Source organism: Ceratotherium simum, chromosome 5, assembly GCF_057802395.1.
Source record: "Ceratotherium simum simum isolate JZ-2026a chromosome 5, ASM5780239v1, whole genome shotgun sequence".
NCBI classification, from domain to species: Eukaryota; Metazoa; Chordata; class Mammalia; order Perissodactyla; family Rhinocerotidae; genus Ceratotherium; species Ceratotherium simum.
In genome coordinates, this window is record NC_141904.1 from 45,791,594 (window position 1) to 45,819,450 (window position 27,857).

Sequence of the window (27,857 nt, forward strand, 5' to 3'; positions counted from 1 at the left end):
AGTGATTCCCCCTCAAGAACTCTTAGTACCTAAACACTGACTCTTTACACCCCTCCCGCGTATATAGAACACGGGGTGGACGGGAGTTGCTGGTTTTGGCCACTCCTGTAACCTCAGCGCCCCCAGCAGCGCCCCACACGTCAGTGACTATCGACTGACGGAAGGATCCTGTGAGTCGCCCTGTCCCCCTGGCTGCCCACCTGCGGGGGAGGGCTGGCGGAAGGCCACGTATCACCTCCATTACGGCCTTTCCATTCGCCACTGCAGCATCTATCGGATACTATCTTGGCTCTTCCAGCGCAAGGTCGCGCGCGTCTCAGTCCGCAGGGTACTAGCAAGGGCCTGCCCAGCGCCCAGCACCTGACACTACCAGCGGATGATGTATTAATACGGTCATTATTGAAATTAGTTACTTCCTAACTCTGCCAGTGACTCTCACCTGTTCCTCAGGGTTGGCTGTCCCACCCAGCGCCCACAACCGAGCGCGTCGGGTGGGATGACGCATGCGCGGCTGGAGGGGGGGGGGGTCAGGGGTGGGGGGCGGGGTAGGGGTGGCCGGGCACGCGCAAGCGCGCGGCCGCGCCGCCGGGTCGTGCGAGTGGGCGGGAAACGCATGCGCGGGCGGCGGCGGCGGCCTTAAGGGCGGCGGCGGCCGGGGGCGGCCCAGTCGGCCTGTCAGCGGGCTCCGAGGCCTGGCCCGGCGCCTGCGCGGCGACACCGGCCATGGCGGCGGAAGAAGAGGAGGTGGACTCGGCAGACGCTTGCGAGAGGTGAGTGCGGCCGGGGCTACGTGGTGCTCAGGTGCGCGCCCTCCGCGCGAGCCGAATTCGGGCCAGGCGGGCGGCCCGGAGGACTCATAACCCGCCCGACCGCTCCTTCGTCCGTCCCGGGCGCGTGTTGGCGCGGCGCCCCGAGGAGAAGCGCCGGCCTCGCTCTGCCCCGGGCGGGCATCTGTCGGCGCCGGGCGCGGGAGCCGTCTGAGGTGACCCGGCCGCGCCCGGAGGCCGCTGGCGCCAGCGCAGAGGGGCCGCCGCGCCGTTGTGTAAGCGGCTCCGCGGGGCCGGCGGCGGGGTGGACCGGAACCCGGACCCGGCTCCTGGTGCGCGAAGGGTCTCCTCCGGGGCGGCGGCGGCGTCGGAACCCGGCGCTGCCCCAGCGCGGCCGGCGGGCGGGGCCCGGCCGTCCCTGCACCTGCCTCGAGTCACTCTGTCCATTTCCGAGCGCGGCTTCCGTGTCAGGTACGCGCCGCGCTCTGTCCAGCCTGGAACAGCGACGAAAGTGCGCCGGGGCCGGGCCTCTCCGGAGCCTGGAGGAAGGGGAGGCGCTGCCTTGGGGCCGTGTTAGATGGAGAGTCCAAAGTCACCCCAGAAGCCACGGAGATGGTGTCGAGGGCAGGAGGAGCCCGGCGTGACGGAAAGGGGGTGAGAGGGTGGATATATGGCTTTGGGTTTCAGAAAACGTTTAGTTTACAGACACTTTATAGAAAGTAAGTTAACACGATATGGATAGGAGGTTCGGAATTAATGATCTTTCAGATGGAGATTTCCTTTGCTTCCAAGTGTTCTGGCGTTACTGGAGAAGTGTGTGTGTGTATGCGCCTCAGAACACACATGTAGAACACTTTATGGAAGTTGGAGTACAGATGTCCAATATGAAGCTTTTGAGATATACTAAGTTTAAGTTATTGTTTTCTACTTATAACTAACTTCATGCACTTGTCAGTAGGCGAATAGTAGTTAATTAGTGGAAAAATGAAATCACTGTGATCAATATTGCCTTATTTCTCTAGGCTAGTCATATTGGAAAGTAAAGAAACTTATGGTTCCGCATATATGTTTAGTATTTTGACAAGTTCTACTTCAGACATGGGGAGAAGATTGCATGTGAAACATAACCTAAATGATAGAAGATATGGAGTACCATGAAGACAGGAGTATTTGGAAAGATGCTGGGGGCGAAAAGTTGTGAAATATTAGAAACTCGGTTCTTCTCTTGAGTTTTGTTTATGTGATGAATGAGTTGGTTGGTTTGGTTTGTTGATGAACTTCCTTGTTAAGTTGAGGTGAGATGCTGAATGTCACGTGGACACGAGTAGGAACCTAACTGGTAGCTTATTTCTGTCTAGTTTGTCACAGCATTTTTGGCTCTTTCGGAGACTGCTTTTAAGTGGACTCTCTGGTGTCGGTGTTGTTGTGGGGCTTGGTAGGCTAGGGCACAACTGTGAAAGGAATTTGTGGCTTTGAGTGATGGCAGGACATCACTGAGGACAGACTATAAAATGTGCTTAGCAGCTGACCAGCCATAGTCTCTCGACAGAGGTGGGCCTCCTTGGTACTCTTGGCATTACACTTGAGCAGTGTCCAAACTAGTATGGCCTCTGAACTGTGCCAAGCCGGTGAGCAAGTACTTACTCCTGCTGGGTGTTCCCTAAATGTCTTATATTAAACCTAAGGTTGACACTATGTACTAGGTATTACTGTTCCCATTTTTCACTTGGAACTGCACCTGGGAAGGCTGCTAACACCCCACTAGCAAGTAGCAGGGCTGGATTGGAGCCCTCCGAGTGTCTGGATTTAGTCTCAGATCACTTTCCCTGTATCTCTGCTGCTTCTCGCTGGGATTGGGACTCATGTGGGATGTTTGGTTCTTGTTTCTTTTGCTTACTCTACTGACACTTGGTTATTTAATCCTTGTATTAATACAGAGCTCACTTTTTTTTTGGATAATCAGTAGAACTATCCCAAGAGCCAAGTGGATTGCGGGAAAACAGAAGTCTTGAATTAAGTTCCCTATCCTTAAGACATTTCACGTTTAGGTGGGGAGATCACATTAACAAAGGAAACAATTATAAAATGGTCATTGGAAGGCTTTTTGGAGCATATGATTCTTGTCTTTTCTTTTGTGACTCTCTTAGTGAAGACAGGCATGCCTGGGAGCCATTTGGCTTTCAACATCTAACCCTTTTCAGTTGCAATACAGTTGAGAAAGCTAAATATAAAGAGTAGGGCAGACTTCTGTGAATTGTTGCAAGGTTGTCCCACAGAATGCTTAACAGTTGAATTTAGAGGAAAGCTGTCACAGAATTGCTCAGTTGCAGAGTAGACCATAAAATAGGTGGTTTGTAATGGTGTGCTGGAGTTATTGCTAAATTTTCAGAATTTTGCCAACCATTGGCAGCTTGAAATCAGCCATGGTGGTAGTATTTACACCATGGAAACCATCAAATGGTATAAATAAGAGATTTTTTTTCCTCACCTTTCCCTCTAGTAGGTTTACCAGCAGCCTACGGGATTTATATTAGAATTTGACTGTATTTCTTTGCCTTGGAGATAGGAGAGTGGATTTCTCTATCTTATCTTTTGAAAGACTGCTAAAATCAGTGACTCTGTTGCCACCTCCCCTTCCCAAACCCTTGCCATCTGACTTCTTAAAAATCATAGAACTCCCCAATGCTGCATCCCAGCGGGCTTTTATTTTTCTCAGTACTTATCTTCCTTGGGTCCTTTTTGGTGTTTGACACTGTAAAGATAGCTACTCCTTTTTGAAACTCTTGTCAGACATTCTAGCTCTTATGACCTTTTGCTTCTTGTCTTACCTCAGACCAATAGTCACTTTTATTAGATTCTCTTCTTTTTCCATTCTCTAAATGTAGTCATTCTCCAAGATTCTGTCTTCATCTTTCTTCAGTACTCTAGTGATGTTTCTAAATGTGTGCCAGATGTTTTCACCTGATATCTCAAATGTAACGCGTCCAGACCAGGATCTCATTTGCATCGTCCTTCCTGAACTAAACAATACAAAAAGCTCAGTTCTTTTGCTCAACCTCCCTGTTTTTATTAGGGCGCTTACGTTCTTCCAGTCATCCAGATTCAGAACTGTGGCGTTATCTTTCAGCCTCTTCTCCCGTCTTCATTGCCCTGGCTACCAACCAAATCTGTTACCAAGTCCAGTAGATTCTAAGTACAATATCACCTTTCCATTCTCACTGTCACCTGGGAGCCATCTGATTCAGACCCTCCTTATTTCCTTTTCGGATTATTGCAGGCTTTAGTAACACATTCTGTTCTTATGCTCTCAACATAAGTTATTTCATTAGTTACTTTTATATCCCCAGGAGGCACAGTCTTGTTTGTAGCCTAGCCACATTATTATATATAGCCACATTATAAAATATAGCACATTATTATATGTCCTCAGCCTGACTTCAAAGCCTTTTGCAGGCAGCATGGCTCCTATCTATCTTTGGAGTCTTATTTCCTTTCTGTGCACTGGGCTGTAGCCAAGCTGTAGCTTTCATTGTTTCCTAAACATGTTTCTTGCTCACCTCCCATTTCCCCATGGCTTGGTTCATGTTGTTTTGTCTGACCCAAAACAGATTGTCATCTCCCTTCTCTAAAGGTCCTTGGTATTTTCCTAAGCTTTCTTTATGGCACCTATACCATATTTTGAAGTACAATTATTTGTATATTTATTTTGTCAGCTCATTGAGAACAAAGCTTTTGTCTTACTCAAATGTCTGGTAGAGCCTAAAGGGGCTTTATATATATAGTAAAACTTATAAATAGTAAGCTTCAACAAACTTTTATGAATTGAATACTTCAATTGTAAATTTATGCTGACATGAACATTAAGATAAAAAACCTATAGAAATACGATTTTATTAAAACTTATTATTCAGTTTGAAACCTAGGATTTTTAGTTTTTATTTTCTTTGTCTAGTGGATGAACTTATTTGAGAACTAACCCAAAATGTCACTTGGATTTGTTAAGCAATGTAAATCTAAAAGTACATGTGCGGCTTCTTTAAGTATGTTTGATGATGCTGTGTCTGACTCCCCAATGGCTTGTTTACTGTGTGAGAGAAGGTAGGAAACAATTGGGTAAACAGCACGTGGCTGTGTCTAAAACATTGATTCTCCAACTCTGGGTCTTTAAAAGTTACAGGTTAGAAATAAAAAAAAAAAGTTAAAAGAATGCTAATTAATGTGTTAAAATATATTAGAGGGCCTGTCTTGTCATTGATCTAATGGTTAATGATCATTTGAATCATTTAAGTATCATTTAAAATCAAATGGCATGTTAGTCACTTAAATTGTGGTTGTATGAGACATACTCCTTTTTTTTCTCTTTTCCAAGAATAGGATTTAAGAAGTCAATTCCCAGGAAAGAAGGCCTTTATTTGCCCAAGTGTTAAAATTTCCAATTTGAAAGTTTTTAATCATTCGTTGGTTGAGGAATTATTTCAGAGGAATATATATAGTCACACCTCTGATGAATTTATATATTTATAATAAAAACAAAAACCTCATAGTTTCTCTAAATGAGGTAGAATACTGTGCTTAGAGTAGCTTTTGGAGAGCAATAATAAAAATAGTTTTTGTCTCTTAACAGTACCAGTAGAGGGATGGAGGCCATTTTAAACAAACCTGTAATGTAATGAGATCCTCTTTACTTATAACCTAATTAGAAATGTTAACTGGCCAAGGGTGTGTGGAAATTGGCCAGACTTCTGTATATTTTCTTCAGAATACTTTGAAACTTCTTTCACTGTTTCATAATGTTTATAGATTGTGCAATTCAGGTTTAGTAATACTATAGATAGTCAAGTGTCTTGGAGAACGAAACAGAGATTACCAGGAAACTTAAATGTTAATGGCATAGGATAATATAAGTACAATGTTAGTGATATTTTTTAAAAAGATCAGGTAAGAAATTAAGGGAGAAAATTTGGTGATTTCTCTCTCAAACTCAGGATACTTAACATCAAATTCTTAAGTTAATAAACTTTATTAATATATTAAGCATATCTTATTTGGCTTTCTTTTAAAGCTTTTCTTACTCAGAAGTCTGCTCACTAAAAAGATTCTTGCTCTATATCACAGGTTATAGAGCAGGATTCCTTTAATTTGTTTTTTTTCATTAGATGATTTAGGGCTTGGATCCTCAGCCTTCCTAATAAGGTCGGTGCTCAACTGAGGAGGCTGTGTAGAAGACCCTTTGATGCACATTAGTAAGCCTTCCTGGTGTCGTAGATAGGTATAGTCCCTGTGGTGAAGGGCTTTTCTTTATGTTGTGATTGACACTTTGGTCTTTTCTAAAGTTAGGGCCTCAGCAATGGATGATGGTATTTATTGATTATCTGCTTAAATTTTGCTTTTCTATTTATTTTCCAAAGCTATGAGGGGGCAGCCCTGTATCTTGTTCACTGTTTTATAGCTGGGCCACATGAATTTAATTTTTACTTTGGATTTTGTGACCTCAGAAGTATGGCTGGATATCTGACAAACTTCAGCCTGTGTCCTTAGTTCCAGTCGTCCACACGCTAAGCCTAGAAATGCAGAACAACACTAAATGGCATAGGAGATCTTGGGGCAGGAACAGAAGGTTTCTTTGAAGATGAGGTTAATTTACCCCAGAGACAGGAGGTGAGGTCGGGTGGGTGTTGTAGAGGGTTGAAGCAGTAGAGGCGGCAAGCTAAGGTGTGGGAACTCCTGAACAAAGGGTGATCAACTAAAGGATGGACAAGAGAGACCCTGCTTTTCACTCTTCAGAAAATATTCCTTTGATCCTTTTATGTGCATAGCACTCAATGCTCTAGAGTATCTCCAAGGAAGATGTAGAAGACAGTTTCTATAAAACATTTTATCGTCTGGCTAAGACAAAAAGTGATTGGACAGAAACATTGTCAGGGCTTGGGGGAAGAGAGGTATCTTTACAGTTCCATTAAGAGTGAAAATAAAATATCTTACTATGTTTTGTTAAATATAGATTTTTCAGTTTAAATATACCTTAGAAAAACTCCACTTAAAAATATTACCTGCTTTGGGGGCTGGCCCCGTGGCTCAGCAGTTAAGTGCACGCACTCCCCTACTGGCGGCCTGGGTTCGGATCCGGGCGCGCACGTTGCACCGCTTGTCCAGCCGTGCTGAGGCAGCGTCCCACATACAGCAACTAAGAAGGATGTGCAGCTATGACATACAACTATCTACTGGGGCTTTGGGGAGAAAAAGGGAAGAAAAGGAGGAGGAGTGGCGGTAGATGTTAGCTCAGGGCCGGTTTTCCTCAGCAAAAAGAGGAGGATTGTCATGGATGTTAGCTCAGGGCTGATCTTCCTCACAAAAATAAAAATTACTTGCGTTGATGAAAAGGCTGCTGTAAAAACCTGGAGAGTGTTGGTGCCTCTTGTGTTTGAAGAGCCCTAATTTTTAATGTAATGCAATAGACTCGCAAACATAAAAACCTTATTTTGCCCCTTCTCTTTGACTTAAGCCCATCACTAGGAGGCAGAATGCAAGGACAAGATTATCCTATCCTTTGAAAGTTGGTTTTGTGATGAGTGGTAAATAGGTGCAGGTAGGCATAATTCCTATATTACCAGCTGGTATATAACATTTTAAACTTTAGTGCCTTGTACATAGTAGGTATTCAGAGACTGAATTATTTTTTGAATATAATTTTCTTTTAAAGACTGAAACAAAGATTACATTTGTGTTTTCTTTGCCCCAACATGTTTATGATGTCAGTTGGAGCAATAGTAGATTATAGTTCATTTCACTTTAATTTTCCTTTTTCTGTACTGACCTCTGCTGCTCTCTGGCAAAGAACTGTGCTATAATTTGAGGCATAATTGTTTAAGAAAATAGATGAGACTGAGTTGTAAGTACCTTCCTGTTGTTACTAATTCATGTTTTTATGCCAAACATAGACCTTGATGACCATTTCTGGTCACGGACAAAAGAGCTTCAACTTAATAATAATTTACTTTTTTATTTTAAGCTATTAAGGTCATGAAGTTCTTTTCTCTTAATTGCCTGTTAACTGCTTTTTTTCAACAATTGAAAAATTGTTGAATGAGTTGAAAAGTTCATTGTTGAAGCTTTGAATTGCTTTTCTGCTAATTTGTAAATAGGTGTATATATTTATAGATAGACTAATATTAATGCTTAGTTAATTAATATTAATAATGTTTTCTAGTATGTTTACACCTTGATAATAAGTTATAGGTAACTTTTGTAAGGGATAGAGGTCTTATCCTCTTAGCCTGTTAATGCAGAAGGTTTGAAACTGGCAGCAGAGAATATCAGAGTAGAGCCTCATTATAATGCAGGCTATTATGTATTTTCTGTTCCAACATTCTTTTCTTCACATACATCGCCATAGTATAACCACATGCCATGAAAACCTGACCAAATGTATCTGCTTATAGTCCTGTCCTTTAGTCCTGTGTTTGTGTGTGTGTGTGTGTATACACATGTATGTATGTACATAAATACATATATAATGCCATCGAACTTACTAGGACGTTCTTATATCTAAAGATAAAGAGACAAGAAGAAAGTTGACTAGCAAATATAAAGGAATAACTTATTTATATGAAAAAAAGTGTGGGTTACTCTGCTTCTGATCACCTTCCTATATTGTTTGTGCTGTTGATTATCCTTTCTTGATTTACCTCTTTGCATCAACATTTTTTAATTTTTGTTTTGTTTTCGGGGATTCAGGCCCTTGTTCTGCCCATATCCTGTCTCCTAATAAAGAACCAGTGGTACTGTAAGTGCTCTCTGCTTATACAGATGAACCTCATCTGCCTTCCTTCATCCACTTCTGGGTTTTCTTATGACCAAAGCCTTCAGTTCACAAACACTGTTATCAAGCACTCGCGTGGCTACCAGCCAGGTAGTCTGTTTGGCATTGGCAATAGAAGGATAACTTTTAACATGGGGTTAGCATTCATTGTGCTCACAGTGCAGTACGGCAGATAAGTGTGTACACCAGTAACCACTGCAATAGGAACTACCTGAAACAAGGGCCAGAGGAGTGATTAATGATCCCTGCCCTTGGCATCATGATCAGAGACAGTATCTCAGAAAAGGTAGGGCAGGGCATTCTGGGCAGAGGGAATAGCTGTGCAAAGCCATAGAGGCATAAAATAGTGTGAAATTTTGGGAGTTGTGAGGTACTGAAAAAGTACAGGGTGCAAAAGACAAGATGGGGAGAGGGTAAGCTGTGGATGGATTGTAAAACACCTTCTGTGCAGGTCTGAGGAATGTGACTTTATCCTGTAGGTAATGACAATTCCTCAGACATTTTAAGGAAAGTAATCACCTGAGAAAAAAGGACTTTGAAGTCACTCAGAACTGAATTCAGATCTCTGCTTGTGTCATTTATTTACTAGCTGTATACTCTTGGACCTGGTGCTTAACATTTCTGAACCTCACTTTTCAAATCTATGAAATGGGGATAGCTTGGACTGAGAATACCCTGGATTGTGAGTGACTTAATTGTTCAGCAAACATTATTTATTGAGCACCTGTTATACATAATGCTCAGAGAAATTCTGTAGGCAAGGGAAATGCAGTAGGATGAGCCTACAAAGCTTAGAAAAAGCTAGATACTGGATCAACCCATCCAAAACTTAGCACATTTTTCTACTCACACCCAGTCTTATTCTATGTTCTCTGGCGTTATTAGTGGCACCTAAGATAGAAACCTGGGAATCCTCTATTATACTTTCTTTATAACCAATTATCAAATCCAGCCTGTTCTTACTTTTTTTTTTTTTTTGGTGTAAAATTTTATTATGAGGAAATGCTTAAGTTTTAAGTGTTCATTTGCTGAATTTTGACATATGCATACATTTGTGTAATTCAATTGCCTGTTAAGATGGAGAATTTCACTGTCATGCCGGAAAATTCTCTTATTACTCAGGTGATCCCCTTGTAATTCATTGCAACCAGTACATTTCAGATGAAGCAATAACTTCATTCATATCATCAATGTATATTGATCTGCCAGGTATTGGAATAGAAACTGAGAATGCAGTGGTGAGCCCAAAGTCCTTACCTTCAAGGTTCTTATGGTTGGGTGAGGATACTGATGAGTAAATAAGAACTTTGTAATGTGATTGAGAAGTAAGAAAATAGAGCTTGAGTATAGTGTGCCATCCTGCCCCCTTGACCTAATCTGGTTGTGTATGTGGATAAAGGGGAAATGAAATCTAATCTGAGGTTGCTAAGAGGTGTAATGAATCATGAAAGGAAAGGGAGATGCATATTCCAAGAATATTCAGGGCCAGGAAGCAAGAGGACAGGGAATATTATATGGCTAGAGAACAGAGAGAGAAGAAGAGATGACAAAAGTGATACTAGAGTGTCAAGTAAAAGGCTGGAGCAAGGCTAAGTGTCCCATTGTAGGTCAACTACAAGTAGCCTTACCTTTGAGGCAAGGAGTGATGCAAAATAACAATTTTTTGTCAATTCCTCTCTTTGAACTCCCTCCTAACCTTAGTTAAAACTCTTATTTTAGGAATTCCTTCCTAATTAATGCCACATAATTGTTGGTGACCCACTGTTACTGTCATCAGTATAATATCAACTACCATTTATTGAACGTTTCTACATATTTTATCTTTATCTACATATTTTATCTACATACTTTATGCTTTATATTTTGTGGTAGTGGTTTCTAAAGATAGTTGTCTCCAAAGATATGTCCATGTTCTAATCCTTGGAACCTGTGAATGTTACTTTATATGGCAAAGATTTTGCAGACTTTTAACTTAACTCAGTTAAAAATTCTGAGATGATCCTGGATTATCTGGATGGGCCCTAAATGCAATCACTAGTATCCTTATAAGTGAAAGGCAGTGAGAGATTACAGACAGGTGGAAGAGGAGAAGACACATAGAGAAGGCAGTGTGGCAATGGACATAGATAACTGGAGTGATGCTGCCACAGGGTAAGGAATACTAGCAGCCACCAGAATCCAGAAGCAAGGAATGGATTTTCCTCGACAACCTCTGTTGGGAGTGTGGCCCTACTGATGCCCTTGATTTCAGCCCAGTGATACTGATTTTCAGACTTCTGGGCTCCAGAACTGTGAAAGAATAAATTTCTTTTGTTTTAAGCTACCCAGTTTGTGGTAATTTCTTACAACAACTGTTGTAAACAATGCACTTGTTATCTCATTACAAAGATATCTCAATATCTTTATGTACTTCTTTATGTGCCATGTGCTCATGCCCTTCCCTTCACTGAACCACCGCTCCACCTTTTGAAATATTCTATTCATCTGTGAAGATCCAGCTCAAAAGCAGCTTCCTGATCTGCCTCAAGGAGAATTAATCACTCTTACCTCTGTTTGGTAACTGGTATGTCCCAAGTGATTAGAATGCTTCCTGACAGATAGTAAGTGCTCAATAAATACTTGTGGAATGAATTAATTCTGTCATGTATTACAGTTATTGAGTCACCTGTTTCTTCCATTGGATTTTTTGGGTTTATTTATTTTTTAAGTTGATATAATTGACGTATAACATCGTATTAGTTTAAGGTGTACAAGATGTTGATTTGATACATTTATAGATTGCTCTGTGATTACCACCGTAGCTTTAGCTGACACCTCTATCACATCACATCTCTTTTTTGTGGTGAGAACATTTAAGATCTAGTGTGAGCGATTTTGAAGTATATTATACAGTGTTGTTGACTATAATCACTATGCTGTGCTTTAGATCTCCAGAACTTATTCATCTTCTAGTTGCAAGTTTGCACCCTTTAGCCTGTTTTATTTTTAAATATTCCTTGACCTCATCTTCTTGTCTCTATCCCTATTGCCAAAGCCTTGGTTTGGGCTCTTACCTCTCATCTGGAATCTGCAGTAGTTGGTCTCTTTTCCTCCTCTAATTAGTTTTCTCTTTCATGAGAAAGTTCTCACTTTAAATAACCCTGGCCATGTGCTGAGCCCTTGCTGACTGTCAGATGATTGCTGACACTCTACATTATCTCAGATTGTTACGATAAACCTATGGTCTGCTGCTGCCAGGCCAGGAGTTGAAGGCTCACCCTCTCCTTGGTTGGCTACTGGCAAAGTGTGTCAGTTCCAACCTCCCCACCATGCCTTTCCTCACCTCTTGCCTCAGTTAATCAGTTCACCCTAGGCAGACTGTATATGGGCCAGTCCCCTGCATTTGTATTAGGAGGATATTCTATTCATAACTGTGAAATTTGAAGCTTTTTTTTAAAAAAAAGAGATCTCATATTTTAATAAGATTTCTCTTCTCTCAACTCTCATAGTGGGTATATTTTATACCTGTTGTGAACCTACCATTGAAATGAACCCACTCAGGGTCTTTAACTTTTTCACACTTCAACCCTGATGAGAGGCTGTCTTGCAGTGGGGTGGGGGAGTGCCATTTTTGTCTTTTTTAGTTCTGTCCATTTTTAGTCTCTGCTTGACTATTTGGAATCTGACTATCCATGAAGAGAAGATAGACTTTGATATCTACTTGTAGGTTCATAGGCTGGGTTGAATATCTGTATTCCAGTACTTTGCCACAGGGCTTTGTACCTCTTAGGTGCATTTTGTCACAGATAGCTTCACCATCACACAGACAGTAAATTTTCTGTTCTGCTTTTCTTCTCCCTATGTAATAGTTGGGAGTTGAGAAGAGCATTAACTCACTATTTGTATTTTGTTTTTAATGCTCTAGGTCAGGATGGCTAACTGGTTGGCTTCCCACATGGTGCCCTACGTCTACATCACAACTTAAAGAAGCTGAAGAGAAAATTTTAAAATGTAAGGTTTTCTTCTTGTAAGTTAACTGAGCTATTTACTAAAATAGGTCCAATGTATCTCATTGCCCTAAAACTGGAGATAAGATTCTGTGGTTAGTTGTTGGCAATAGAACTTTTTTCCTTTTCCATGTCATCAGTAAGTGCATAAATGTGGGGAGGCAGGGGTTCTCAAACTTTTTGGGCTTGGGTCCCTGTTATACTCTTAAGTTAGTAAGGACTTCAAGGAGCTTTATTTATAGATTATAGCTATCAATATTTAACATATTAGAAATTAAAACTGAATAATTTAAAATATGTTAATTTATTAATTTGTTTAAAAACAGTAGTAATAAACCCATTACAGGTTAAAATAAATAACATGTTTTCTAAAAATAACTACTTTCTTAACAGAAATGTAGTAAGAAAAGTAGCGTTGTTTACATGTTTGCAAATCTCTTTAATGTCTGGCTTAATATAAAGCAGCTAGATTCTTATATCTCCACTGCATTCTGCAGTGCTGGTAATCACTTATCATGTGATCTCTGGAAAACTCCACTGTATATCGATCATGAGAGTAAAAAAGACGAAGTCTTAGTATTATTAGGAAAATAGTTTTGACCTTATAGACATCTTAAAAGGGTCTCGGGGGACTCCCCAGCAGTCCCTAGACTATGCTTTGAGAACAGACTCTAGGTGTTCCAGAGCAAGCAGCTTTTTTTTGTGTGAGGAAGATTAGCCCTAAGCTAACATCCGTCGCCAATCCTCCTCTTTTTGCTGAGGAAGACTGGCCCTGGGCTAACATCCATGCCCATCTTCCTCTACTTTATATGGGATGCCGCCACAGCATGACTTTACAAGCTGTGCGTGGGTCTGCGCCCGGGATTCGAACCGGCGAACCCCGCCGCAGCAGAGCGCACGCACTTAACTGCTACGCCTCTGGGCCGGCCCCAAGCAGTTTTGTATAGTGGAACAAACACTGGACTATACCCAGGTAACCTGGTCTGGGCCTACATCTGCAGTCAGGTGGTTAACAGGATCTTGGGCAAGTCAGTTTTCTCAGCTTCCCATTTTTTACCTGTAAGATGGGGGGGTAGGATGATCCTTAGAATTCCTTCTGGTTCTAGTATTCTAGGATTCCTTAATTCTACATTTATAGTAGTGTGAAAACCTTTTTTTATTTCTTATGAGCACAGAAATTTACCCACACTTGGCTTGTCTTGGTATTCCCAGGTAACTTGTAAGCAATAGTGTTTATTGTGCAATTTTGTTCTACTGATACAATTTAGAGGAGTGGATTAAGTGGTATAGTTCACATACATGATTACTGTGTATGTATCTGCAGATATGTGTCCACACCTGTTTTTCATCCTCTCTACCACAAATGAGTTTTCTTGTTTGTGCGTTTGAATGATTCAGGAGTAAGTGACCGTATCTGTAGAAAGGGACAATTAGCCATCTTACTGGGATTTTTTAACTGGAAAATGAATTTCTGCTCTGTATACTTCAGTAATCTTGTTCTCTACAAAGCTGTGAAACTTGTCATTGTGGTATACTGAAATAAAAAGTTTCTTGTCAGAAGATAAAAAAGGGTGCTAGATGCTCGCTTCCTGCATTTAAGAAGCATATTGATTCCCTACTGCTAGGTTCTAGGGATGCAAATAGGAGTGAGAATTGACCCCTGCTCCAATATCAGACATAAAAGCAAGTGGCTAATACAGTGGGGTGAGCTCTCTAATAGACGTTACAGATGGTTTTTATGGGAACACGCAGACATCTGTGTTCAAAATGTTGACGTGGTTTGCCGTGGCAGTAATGCCGGATCACCTCCTTTTCTAAACTGGTTTCTAAAAGGTTCCCCTCACCCAGGGGAGTGGGCTCTGTTAATATTCTGAATGAATCTTGGGTTTCCTCTTTGCTGCCACTATTTGGGTACAAAACCTGAGATGATTTCTTTGGTTAAAAGAGCAGAAGCTCTGGTTCTCCAGTGTTTCGCCACTGCAGATGAATATGCACAAATAATTAAGGGGTAGATCTAAAGTCTAGCTATTCAGTTGATATTTTAATGTAAATGAATTTCAAATTAGTTTCATCTTTAGTCAATTTGGGGGGAGATTTAAAGTATCTAGTCCCACAGCACTGAAGGTACGTAAGAGTTTTTATCTACCAAATTGTGATTATTTGCATTTTCTTTTTTTTTCTATTTTTTTTTTTGGGAGGAAGATTAGCCCTGAGCTAACATCTGTTGCCAATCCTCCTCTTTTTGCTGAGGAAAACTGGCCCTGGGCTAACATCCATGCCCATCTTCCTCCACTTTACACAAGATGCCGCCACAACATAGCTTGACAAGCAGTGTGTTGGTGCATCCCTGGGATCCGAACCCTGGGCCACCACAGTGAAGTGTGAGCGCTTAACCACTATACCGCCGGGCTGGCCCCAATACCAAATTGTGATTATTTGCATTTTCTAGGGAGATTGTTGAACTTGCACTCTGACTACCTGGCGCCTCAAGCTGAGGAGTTCCTACCATACCCGGTCACCTTTTTTCTGCTAAACTTTGTAATGACTTAAGATTTCAGTTATGTGTTTAATATATACTGTTAATCCTTCCCTGAATTCGTGATTACTTTTTAGGGAAAAATGTTTCTTTTCAGTCTGATTTCAATCTTCAATGCTTAATCTTCAAGTGTTCTACAAATTCAAGGTAGTAGTCTTTTGTTACTGTCAGCAAAGCTAAAGACCTTAAAATAATGGATTTAGTGACCACTAAATTCCTCTCCCATTCTAGGAGAGTAATACTCCATTTGATAAATGTGGAAAGAAGTCCAAAGAGCTAACATGACTTGCCAAAAGACCTCGGCCACAGGTCCTTGAGACTTGTCTGTGTTAGATCTTCCCACTTAGATGTGAAATATGGTAATTAAGAATTATTTACTTCAATAAAATCTGTATGTTTTTTTTTAGAGCTGACAGAGTAAAGACTAAAATCATATGAATGGATACCAGATGGTTTCTAGATTATTAATTTCTGATTGCTCTTAAAATACTACCCTTCTCAGAATTAGTGAAGCTAAGCAGAATTTCTCTTTTATATTTTCATTAGATGTCCCCTGCACATACAAAAAAGAACTTGTTCGTATATCTAATGGAAATAAAATATGGACACTGAAGTTCTCTCATAATATTTCAAATAAGACTCCACTTGTCCTCCTTCATGGTTTTGGAGGAGGTCTTGGACTCTGGGCACTGAATTTTGAACATCTTTGCACTGATAGACCCGTCTATGCTTTTGACCTGTTGGGCTTTGGACGAAGTAGTAGACCCAGATTTGACAGTGATGCGGAAGAAGTGGAGAATCAGTTTGTGGAATCCATTGAAGAATGGAGATGTGCCCTAGGCTTGGACAAAGTGATCTTGCTTGGACACAACCTGGGTGGGTTCTTGGCTGCTGCTTACTCCCTGAAGTACCCGTCAAGGTAAGTGATGGTGACAGAAGAGAGGCACCCAAGTGCTAGTCTCTAGTTACCTGTCTTTGGTGGTTGTTGGTGTCTGAGCTTTATAAGACAGATATTCTCTTAAAGGAACCTGTAGACCAAATAGCTGCAACTGATGGCCAATTTTGTAGCTGAAATAATGATGTCAGATTTTCCTATTAAACATGCTACACGTTGGTTGAAGGCTTGAGAAAGGACTTTTTGTTAAACTTAGAATGTATATAATTTAAGCCACAAGTGAAAATTCTTGTCATTTTATTGTTATTGTCATCATTAGACCTATGGATCTATGAGGCTTTTCCTAACCTTGTCTAGGTTATAGTAAGCTATGATGGGAAGACAGAAGTTTAGAAATTAGAACACCTAGGTGCTAGTGCTATCTTTGTGGCTTAGTGCAAATCACTTAACCTCTAAGCTTTAGTTTCCTTATCTCTAAACTACAGAAAATATACCTGCATAGTGTATCTTACAGAGTTTTTGATTATACTGTGCCCTAACCTTTGTTGTTATAGAATTATTTTTCAGAGACATTGAATTAATGAATGTTTGCTTCAGAATCTTTGTAGCATCTCCTTTCTTTACCTTATTTTTTATGCTATTTCCTATTATTTATGTTGCTACTCTGAGGGGAGGTCACATTTGGGTGCTGAGAAAATCTGATTTTTGTTTTGCTCATCCTTTGGAAAGACAAAAAAGATCAGCATTTTTGTGTTGCCAGTGTATTTTTCCATTGGACTAATTTTTAAATCCAAAATGCAACCAACTTTCACATTGAGGTCTGTGAACGAGACGTGAATGATGGTCACTTTCAGAGTGCATGTGTGCCATCTGTGAGCTGCCCCATTGCATAACTCCAGGTGTGCTGTTGACACAGAATTTGATGTGTGGAGCAGCAGCCCTGTGTACCTGAGGTTTTCTTCTTCTAGAGCAGCCAGCTTTTTCTCTACAGATTCTTTATCTAAAACGTCAGCACTTACACTTGATTTTTCTGGAGAGTTCATAATCCTGTGTGTGCTAGATGGTAATAGTCTTGTCAACTGGCAGCCCTGTTCTTTCAAAAGAAATCCAATTTTTTTTCCTCTTAGTTGGCTTTTTGGGATTACTGTCTTTTATTGTGTCCTACTATCAGTGACAAACAGCTAGCTGTATTTGTGAGCAAAGGAAGAGAAGGATACTTTTCTGGTATAAGACAACAGGGCTATTTGTGGGGGTTGGGCTTCCTTTGTTTGTTATCAGGTGTTTCTTATGTCTCTCTTGTGGTATTTATCCCTTGGAGATGTGACATGGGACTCTGTGGGCTAGACTCTGGTCATGTAACCTCTAAGTCTTAGAAACCTGAGTCTTCATGGTTATCTGCTATTTAGTTCATTTGGTGAGATTTTCATTTGCAGTTGTGAAATGCTCTAAAGAAATAAGGGGCTTCAGTGATTCAGGAGGGAATGACTACTTCAAAACCATCTGTAGAAGAGAATAGCAACATATTTTGAATGACATGGGAGGTAGAATAAGTGTCTAAAGTAAAGCCAATGATCCCTGCATTGGATTGACTACCTTTTATACAATGATTCTAGAATGTTTGTGCCTGATGCTAGAAATCAGACTAAAGTACTGTATCAAGACCAAGAACCACTAAGTATTAGCAATAGATGAATATAAGAATGCTTGAAATAATTAGGATGTTTCACTTGACTGATTGCTGCCAAATATTGAGTGGAACTCTGCAGAATATTTGGCTATTAAAGCCTAGATTCTTAACTGCATAAAACTTAAGTTATTAAACACAAGTTAATTTCAAAATAATGAGGTTCTGTAGATTTTCAGTATCCCAGATAATGAATGAAGTCCATTGAGAACACTGTGCTGGCACATAGTGGGTGCCCAGTAAAGATTTCTTGAATAGATGAATCTGAAAAAGAGAATTGTAACTAAATTCACCTTTTAGTTTACAATTTTATGTTATTTTTTTCTGCTTTCTCTTTCCATCTTGCATAAAACTATCAAGAGATAGGAGCTGGTTATGTTATACCTTTCCAATTTCTTTATGAGAGAAAAATAGGTTTCAGATATATGTGTAAACAGGAAAGATTTCAGTTTTAGACCTTTTGACCAGTTAATCTACATCTTAAGTTAGTGTGTCTCATAAAAACAAGTTACAGTGGAAATAAAGGTGGGATCATTTTGTGTGTATGTGTGAGAAGAAGATATTAGTGAGAATGTTTTTTCTAATATATACATAATATATATACATATTTTGCATAATTAATTAACCTGCCATTTGAGCCGACAACTTTAGTTAGTTTAGAAGTGTGTTAAATCTACAAAATAAGATTTTTAAAATTTCTTTCCTTCTTCTTATTCTTATAGACCAGATAATACCCCAGTGTAGCACATAGTATGGGAAGGCAGGAGGTAACAATGTCTTGGGCCTCCACCTTTCCCTAGCTTTTTTCCTCTATTGCTTTTCAGGATGGCTTTCCTTGAAGCACTTCTCTTTCAATGGAGAGGAAAGAGATAATAAGTATGTCTCTATTTTTTCCTGTATGTGCATCATCTCCTTTGTTGCAGATGGTCCTCACTGCCCACATTGTATTCAGATTACTATTAATGTTTCTCATTTTTGTTAATTTCTTACCTTAAAGAAACTTTTTGTGCTTGATCCTGTCTGGGCAAATTCATACTCATTTACATAGATGATTTGATGTTATGGTTAAAAGAACTGTTCAGTAGACTCACAGATCCAAACGCAGTTAAACAAGATTGATTACTACAAGCGTAAATGTTCATAATTATAGCAAGCCTCATATTAAGTGAGATTTAGCATTAGCTGTTTCTTCAAGTTGTACTCATACTGAGCAGATGGGATGGTGTCCGGGTTGTTGTCTCTGTGATCTGGAATGTTTGACGTGAGCCAGGGAAGCTTCCTGTGGCGCACACATATTTTCTCTGGTACAATAGAGTGGCCCTTTTAGTATCAGCTAAGCAAGTACGGAACCACCTACTCCAAATGTCTCTTATCCAACTTTCACTTGATCCAAGTCCTTTTTTATTTAAAGACTTTTATATTTTCAGAGCAGTTTTAGATTTACAACAAAATTGAGAGGGAGATACAGAGATTTCCCATATAATCCCTGTCCGCTACACATGCATAGCCTCTCCCACAAGTACCATTTTTATTATGCTGTCATGACAGTAAAATAAATCTGAATTTCAGAAAAATTTTTAATTTAATTTTATTGAGGTCATAATAGTTTATAACATTGTGAAATTTCAGTAGTACATTATTATTTGTCAGTCACCATATATATGTGCCCCTTTATCCCTTTTGCCCACTCCGCAACTCCCTTCCTCTCTCGTAACCACTAATCTGTTCTCTTTGTCCATGTATTTGTTTATCTTCCACATATGAGTGAAATCATATGGTGTTTGTCTTTCTCTGTCTGGCTGTTTTCACTTAACATAATACCCTCAAGTTCCATACATGTTGCAAATGGGATGATTTTATCTTTTTTATGGCTATTATTCCATTGTGTATATATATACACCACATCTTTTTTTTTTTTTTTTTTTGCTGAGGAAGATTGGCCTTTAGCTAACATCTGTGCCCATCTTCCTCTATTTCGTATGTGGGATGCTGCCACAGCTTGGCTTGATGAGCAGTGCATAGGTCCATGCCTGGCATTCGAACCTGTGAATCCCGGGCTGCCGAAGCTGAGCGCACAAACTTAACCACTACACCACTGGGCCGGCCCCTATACCACATCTTCTTTATCCATTCATCAGTTGATGGGCACTTAGGTTGCTTCCACATCTTGGCTATTGTGAATAATGCTGCAATGAACATAGGGGTGCCTAAGTCTCTCTGAGTTGTTGATATCCAGTTCTTTGGACAAATACCCAGTAGTGGGATAGCTGGTCATATGGTATTTCTATTTTAAATTTTTTGAGAAATCTCCGTACTGTTTTCCATAGTGGCTGCACCAGTTTGCATTCCCACCAGCAGTGTATGAGGGTTCCCTTTTCTCCACATGCTCTCCGACATTTGTTGTTTTTTTGTCCTGGTAGTTATAGCCATTCTGACAGGTGTGAGGTGATATCTCATTGTGGCTTTGGTTTGCATTTCCCTAATGATTAGTGATGTTGAACATCTTTTCATGTGCCTGATGGCCATCTGTATATCTTCTTTGGAAAAATGTCTGTTCATATCCTCTACCCATTTTTTGATCAGGTTGTTTGTTTCTTTCTTGTTGAGTTGTATGAGTTCTTTATATATTTTGGAGAAAAATTTTTTTGGGGAGGGGGGAGAAGGCCGTGAGAGGAGGGGAAAAATGGTCTAATAGAAACCAAATGAAATACAGTTCATTTCTTCACTATGCATCTTTTCTTGTCTCTTTCCTTTTTTGTCTCCTAATGGTCTTAGAGAATGTTGCTTTTTTCTTTGCCTCCTCAGGTATGAAAAATATAATCTTTTTTTTTTCTCTCTTAAGTAAAACAACAGCTCCTTAATTTTTGTTGTTTCCGTGCATGGAGGAAAAATAAACACAAAAACAACAGTTTTTTACTTGTTAGGACTTAGTGTCCCAATCCATACCTATTTCTGTCCTTATCTTTTATGGGCAGCCCCGTTCTTCCATTCTTTGTTTATTTTTGTAGGACGGTTTGAGGACAGGAGTGAAAATGCTTAATTTAATGTGCTCGTTTAGGAAGGATTCTTATGTTGGAAAAAATTCATCATTTTTATTCTTTAATTTTTGGTACGTTAGGTCAGCCTTGGTGCTTCATTTCTATGAGCAGCAGAGTGCCTCTGTCCATGCAAGTTGTTTTATAGCCTCACTTGGGGCAGTGATCACATATTTTACCCAGATTCTTGATACTATTTAAAAACTAAGTTTTCAGCAATTTTGGTAGTTTATGTAAAAGTACCTGAATGATTCCTCCATTGAAATATTGGTGATGAGTGAAATACTCTAACATCACATTCCAGCAGATTGGTTGTGTTTAAATAATGTTGAGTGACTTTCTGTGCCTGTAGGCTTATGGTGTATTGCGGGAAGAGATACAAATTAAATAACCACACAAGTAGTATGACAGCTGTGGTGAGTGCTGTGAAGGGGAAGTGGGCAGTGCTGTGACAACTCTTGATGAGAACCTGACCCAGTCTCTGGGTCCAATATGGTACCCTGAAGAAGTCCAACTTGACCTGAGGTTGAGGTCTCAAAGGGGAGTAGCAGGAGAACATTCCAGGCAGTGAGGACAGACATTGCAAAGGCCCCATGCTAGGTGGACATGTGGGCCATTCTGGAAAGGCCATGCGGCTGGCGGGCAAAAAAGTTATGAACTAGTCAGTAGATTACTCCATTGGGGGCACAACCCCCATGTTCCTTCCAAAAAGATGACCTTAGTTTATCTCAGTTCTCTTACCACAATGTGTAATAGTTAGAGATGCCCTCTGTAATTTCACTCGTAGATTAATGTACTGTCACAAACAGTAGGGCTTCTTGGGCTGCCATTCTGTGAAACCTTCTTTATCAAGCAGTCTCTGATCGCCTTAAGGTGGGAATGAAGGGAGAGTAGGGTAAGCCAGTAATAATAGCCAAAGATGCCATCTCCTTTCTTTCATTTGTATGCTTAGCTTTTTTAAAATTTTCCTTTCTTTCTGGCCCCTACTGCTCAGGACCCCATACAAAGACTATCTGTGTTTTATAGGTATTTGTTTATAAACTAAGGAAAAGGACACTATAGAAACTTTTATTGACTTAGAAAGTGTTAAGCAAAGAGATCTATTCCAAGTTCCAATAGAATAGGTTACAACTGGTCTTTACTTCTCCACTGAAAGGTTTTCAGATCATCTGATCTTTTGACCTTGTCTGGCTCTATCTCCTAACTGCAGACCTGGGCTGAGCATTTCTTGTTGGCCCCTCTAAAGAAGAAAGGCTGTTCTACTTGACCTGAAGTTGGAGGTATTTAGTTGGTTGTTCCCCGGGCCTGCCCCATTCTCCCCCCAGTGGCTTGGAGCCAATGGGAACTACCTGGGACTAACTTAATCTTGAGAATGCCTCATTTGTGCACTGACTAGAGTTCTTTCTGGTTCTTTTTCTTGTTCCTTTCCTTATTCCACAAGAAGGTCCTGTAGACTCTCTTGTGCATTTTGCTTCTGGGTCTGATCCTTCTTCTTGTTGTATTCTTTCTGCCTGATGGCTGACTTTAAATCTCGCGAGTCAGGTTTTATACTCTTGTTAGCATTTAGACTCAGCTGTCCCAGCATGTTGGAGCAGGTGTGTTGTCCACTGCTTTTCTCTTTAGGTTGTAATCTGCTCTCTACCTTCAAACTCAAGACCTCCTCTAATGACTAACCTGGAGAGGAATGCCTCAGTGTTCTCTTGTTCCTGCTCTGCCGGTTCTGTGTTTTCTTGTAGTTTGAATCAGTCTCTGATTCTTGACAAAGATGTCTGATAGGATGACTTACATCTGCTGTTTGGCTAGAGCCATTCCTTAATCCTAGATATGAATTAACAACCCCACCAGGCTATCCTCTGTGGAATGTTAGACGGTAGGGTCTGGAATATAATAATAGTTGTAGATACACGTTAAAACAAAATAACTCTTCAGATGAGGAGATAATCTTGCACTAGAAAAGGAGGTGAGAAGATAGCCTGGGAACTTGGTCTGGTGCCAGGTTGTAATAACCTGTGAGCCAAAACCTGTGATCAGGCTTTCCTGAAGAATAGAAGTTAAATTACTCGCTGCTTGCATGGTTCTAATCACTGTCTTCCCATGCTCCCTGGAACAAATTCTGCTCTAGTAGTCTTCCGATTTTTGCTACTATAACGCTAACATTTACTGGATATTTATTATTTGATAGCCACCAACCTAAGTGCTTTGCGTGGTCTATCTCATTTAAAATCCTTAAACCAAAAATAAGCAACAATTACTTTCTGAGGTCATTTACGCGTAGTGGAAGCAGATGATATATAACTACAATTTAGACGTTGCTGGAGAGCTTTTTAAAAAATTGTTTTCAGACTTTTTTGACTATAACCCTCAAGAATTTTATACGTGTGTGTGTGTCTGAAACAAAAGTTTTGTGGAGTTACTCATGCTTGTTATGATATATTTTTCTATTCCAAATTATACACTTTTATTAAAAAACAGACGGGCTCTGACTCTCTAAATGGATTTTACTACTCACTAATGAGTAGTGACCTGCAAGATTAATATAAGAAATTAACAGTGATGTTCTGGTGTCATGCAGGGGATCAGAAAAATCCAGACTGGACTAACTCCTATGCTTAATCTATGGTTATACTTTATAAAATTTGTATATCCTTATAGACAAGGACCAAAAGGAAACGTGGAAAAGCATAATACTCCAGATGTGTACTGAGCATCTTCCAAGTGCTAAGCACCGTGCTAGGTTCTAAAGACACAGGATCGACCAGTTGTTGGGGCAGTTTACTCCTTTTCGGAAAAAAAAGTCATCTGCTCTGGTATATATACTTTGCATAACTTGTTAAACTGGCGTTTTACCTAGAGATGGTATTTTGAAGATCCATGTTAAACAAAGCAAGCCAAAACTAAGGCAAAAACAAAACAATCACTTAACTAGAGGTAGATGAGACTTTCCTCCCTCAGGTTTTCTTTGTTCTGCCCCTTCTTGGGTTAGCAGGTCAGTAAGAGCCTAGACCAGACTGGGCAAGATCCCTTAACAAATATGTAACAAAAATTTAATCATCTTTTAAGGTAAAGTATGTTTAATAAAGGGTTCATTGTTCTCTTTAGGAGGTAGGTCAATAGTGAATAATATTGGCTGTTTGCTAACATGATTCTTTGCTGCTTTCAACTAGGTGGCTATTTCATTAATTCCCCTCATACTCCTGGCACACTTCCACCCCCCCTCCCCCCCCATATCTCACTGTGGGCTGTAATAAGACGAATTTAGGAGGCAGTCAAAATATCAGAGACTGTCTCTGCCATTAAAAAACAAAACAAACTCATTTCTATCCCCCTTCTCACACACTATTAGAAAATAGTCTTGTAAAACTTAAAGCATTGAAGGCACTCAAAGTATATGAAAATCTCGTGTATCACATATCTCCACACAGATTCGTAGTTACGTTCTGCAAATCTTCTCAAGGCTGTGAAATTGAGAGTATAGTGTTAGGACTGGCCTAGAGTTGATAAAAGTTAAGCTTTACCTTTACTAATATGTTTATCTTACGTTGCTTGGCCTATTGTTAGGAGAGAGCCTTCTGCCTGATGGCTTGTTGGCATCTGTCAGTATACTGGTGTCAGGAAATATGGATTTTAGCTCAAGTTCTACATTAACTAACTTTATGTCCTGGAGTGGGTCACATAGTGCATCTCAGCTTCCTTCTCATCTGTCACATGAAAGATTGGGCTGAGTATTCTCCAAGGGCCCTCGGAGCTTTATGATCTAGGTCTATGTTCTGAAGCTTTCTGTTTGGGAAAATGCAACAAAGCAAAGGACTCATTACTAACTCATCCTTATCTGTGCTGACAAAAATAATAAAACATTTTATATAGGGAGTAAAGGCCATCTGTTCTCATGTTCTGGTTTTTTTACTTTTTTGTTTCAGTTATGGCTTAGGAAGGGGACTTCAGAATCATTGTCAGTTCATCCTTGGGAGATTTTTGCTCGCATTTGTTGACTGTTTTGGTTACAGTTGAATATCATCTTGTGTCAGGAAGACCTTTATACTTTGTCAGGATCTTTATAATGTGTAATACCATGATGCAGCCACATGGAAGTACTGCTGGTAGTTCTGGTTTTCCCTCATCACATGGAGGTTTCATAAGATGGAAAAATTAAAACTATTAGTGATATGAAACAATTTTATGTGAGGTGGGACTGAAGATTTTCTATCTGTTTGGTCAGTAAAGAAGAAAATTAGGAAGGATTAGGAACAGAATCTAATGCTAGTATGTCATGATGTCATGGGTAGGGTAGATGTGTTCCTATTTACCAAACTAGAATCACAAACTATGGGGTATATTTTCAGCCCATATTATTACATTATCCTTATGTTTGTGAAAAGTTCATTTGAAGTCCTTTTGAATCCACCTAGAGTCCTAATGCCACCTACATTTTTAGAGTGATTGGTAGGATAGGAGATAGGAGATAACTGTTGTTGGTGTCTGAAGCCATGTGAGTGTAATATTAATCTTCAGTCATTTCTGTAGTGTCAGCCTTGAGATACATGGAACCATTGGATTTTTCTGAGTGGTTGATGATCTATATCATCTGCCAAGTTGTAGCTTAACAGCAAATGCTGTCTTTTCTTGTTTCTCAAGGATAGTCACACAGTTTTCCTATTCCCTTTCACACATCCTTTATTATCCACATTTAGATATATTAAAAATGAAGCCCTCTTACTACCATATACCTCTCAAATCCTGCCAGATCTCAAGAATTTGCATAGAATAAGAGGGTGATGTAACCTGTTCAGCCATTAGTCTTCTCTTTAATGTGAAGGTGTTCGAAGGTGGTTCATTCTACCTTTACTTTATAAATCGTGTTAGTTCTTTATCATTCTAGGGTGAATTTGCCAAATAAACTTAAATCTGTTCTTTCCCCAACAGGGTTAATCATCTCATTTTAGTGGAGCCTTGGGGTTTTCCTGAGCGACCAGACCTGGCTGATCAAGACAGACCAATTCCAGTTTGGATCAGAGCCTTGGGAGCAGCATTGACTCCCTTTAACCCTTTAGCTGGCCTCAGGATTGCAGGACCCTTTGGTGAGTGCTTATGGCTGTGTCCTAGGAAAGCAAAATGTTTATAGATTAGCAATAGAGGAATATTTACTGACATCATTGTTAGTTAAAAATCTTAAAAACAAACAAATGAGGGGCGGCCCCGTGGCGTAGTGGTTAAGTGCATGTGCTCCACTACTGACCGCCCGAGTTCGGATCCCGGGTGTGCACCGACGCACCACTTGTCCGGCCATGCTGAAGCGGCGTCCCACATACAGCAACTAGAAGGATGTGCAACTATGACATACAACTATCTACTGGGGCTTTGGGGAGAAAAAGGGAAAAAAAAAGGAGGAGGATTGGCAATAGATGTTAGCTCAGGGCTGGTCTTCCTCAGCAAAAAGAGGAGGATTGGCATGGTTGTTAGCTCAGGGCTGATCTTCCTCACACACACACACAGAAAAAAACAAATGAAAAAATGGAACCTTAATTCTCCTCCTCCTCTAAAAAGTACCAGTCCGTGCATAAAGATGAATGAAACCAGGCTCCTCTCCTTAAACAGGAGTCTTTATATTGTAAACATTACAGGTAATTAGCAAAGTAGACAAGGCAGGAAATACTTAGGATGAGGTTAGCTGGCCTTGAACATTCTGAAAAAAGCCAAGCAAGCAGAGTGTCTTGGGGAAGTTTATCTGCTAGCCCAGGGCATTGGGAAAAGTGCAGCATGTTGACCTGTTGGTGAGCATTAGAGAGCATTTGGCAGGTTGATGATATCCAGCTGGCAGATCACAAAGCCTGACCTGATCAACCATGGGGACAACAGATACCATCACACTCACAGATTCCTTCCTTGCCCCATAATGTTAGAGCGTTAAGAAGATAGTCATCCTTTTCCACAAAGATTTTGGGGACTCCTGATTTGTGATTCTGGTCATATTTTGAGGGTACCAGTGTTTAGTCTCCAATTTAAGTTCATTTGACTCTCAGTTCCTCTGTCTCAGCCCCACAGCCAAGGGAATTTCCTTCCCTTATTGTTGCAGATGGTGATGGTCTGGACCTCTGCCTTGCTCTCTTACAACTTATATCAGTTAGGAGCACTTCTAGGTGAAAGTAACTGAATACCTAAGTGGTTTAAAACATAAGGCCTTTTCTTATTTCCTTAACAAGCAGCCTGGAGACAGGTGGTTTTAGCATTTCTTCTAGTAGCTACCTAATTGATGTTAGGGTTTGAGTCTGTGTCTGTGATTCTCTTGACCTTTTTCCTCACAGTTGTGCGATGGCAGCTATGGCAGGAAACATTATCTCACAAAACAGCACTCTGAGCAAGAAGAAGGGAAAGCATGGAAAATGGTTCTCCTCTCCATGAATCTCTTTGTCAGGGAAAAAAATCTTCCCTGGAAGGCCCCAGCAGACCTCCCCTTATGTTTCCGCCCACCCCTAGTTCTTCCAACAGCAGAGAAGAATAAATTTCTATGACTGATCAATCATGATTTGTTCCCAGAGGATGAGCGAGGTGCCTGCTTTCCTGGGCGTGTTGCTGCCTAATTGATATACAAAAGTCAGGTTCTGTTAGCAAGAAAGGAAGAGAGGCATGAGGTGGGGGGGGGTGTGAGTGAGGGTGTGGAAGTACTGTTGCATAGGTGACTGTAGATTCTGCTACCCTCTGCCAGGCCTGGCCCCTCCTTCCCTAGTGCCATCTGTTTGGGGTAAGGAGAATAGTGGGACTATAGGAATCAGAAGAGGGCACAGGGGTTGAACTGGTGACCACACTACACTCCCTCAGTGTTCTTATAGATAGCCTTTTTCCCCGCCCCCGGTCTTGCACCCCTCCCTAGTAGAGCCACTCCTTCTTAGGTACCTGGTCCTCCTTTGATGAACTACATTGTTTAGTCTATATAGTCCTCAAATATAAATGGATTTTGCTTGCTCACAGTTACATAAGTAGCAGTTATGGGAAAAGTAAAGTATGAAAAGAAATTTGGAGACAATGATGGGGGAGGGAGGATGCCTAGGGGAGGGGACCTTTAAAGCCATGTCCTGTGTCTCCCATTATTGCTTGCATGTGGAGCTGGTAGTAGGGGGTGATGTGGAGTATCAGCTGCATC

At 40.5% G+C, this 27,857-nt stretch overlaps 1 protein-coding gene across 1 annotated transcript in view; it reads left to right on the top strand.

Annotated features, from left to right (window-relative positions):
- The first annotated feature begins 664 nt into the window (after positions 1 to 664).
- ABHD5 (abhydrolase domain containing 5, lysophosphatidic acid acyltransferase) overlaps positions 665 to 27,857 on the top strand; it is a 33,641-nt gene continuing 6,448 nt past the window's right edge. The window contains exons 1-4 of the mRNA XM_087430811.1: positions 665 to 770; positions 12,491 to 12,576; positions 15,655 to 16,027; positions 25,643 to 25,797. Of these exons, the coding sequence (XP_087286937.1) occupies positions 724 to 770; positions 12,491 to 12,576; positions 15,655 to 16,027; positions 25,643 to 25,797 (661 nt within the window). The 5' untranslated portion in view covers positions 665 to 723. The remainder of the gene's footprint in view (positions 771 to 12,490; positions 12,577 to 15,654; positions 16,028 to 25,642; positions 25,798 to 27,857) is intronic.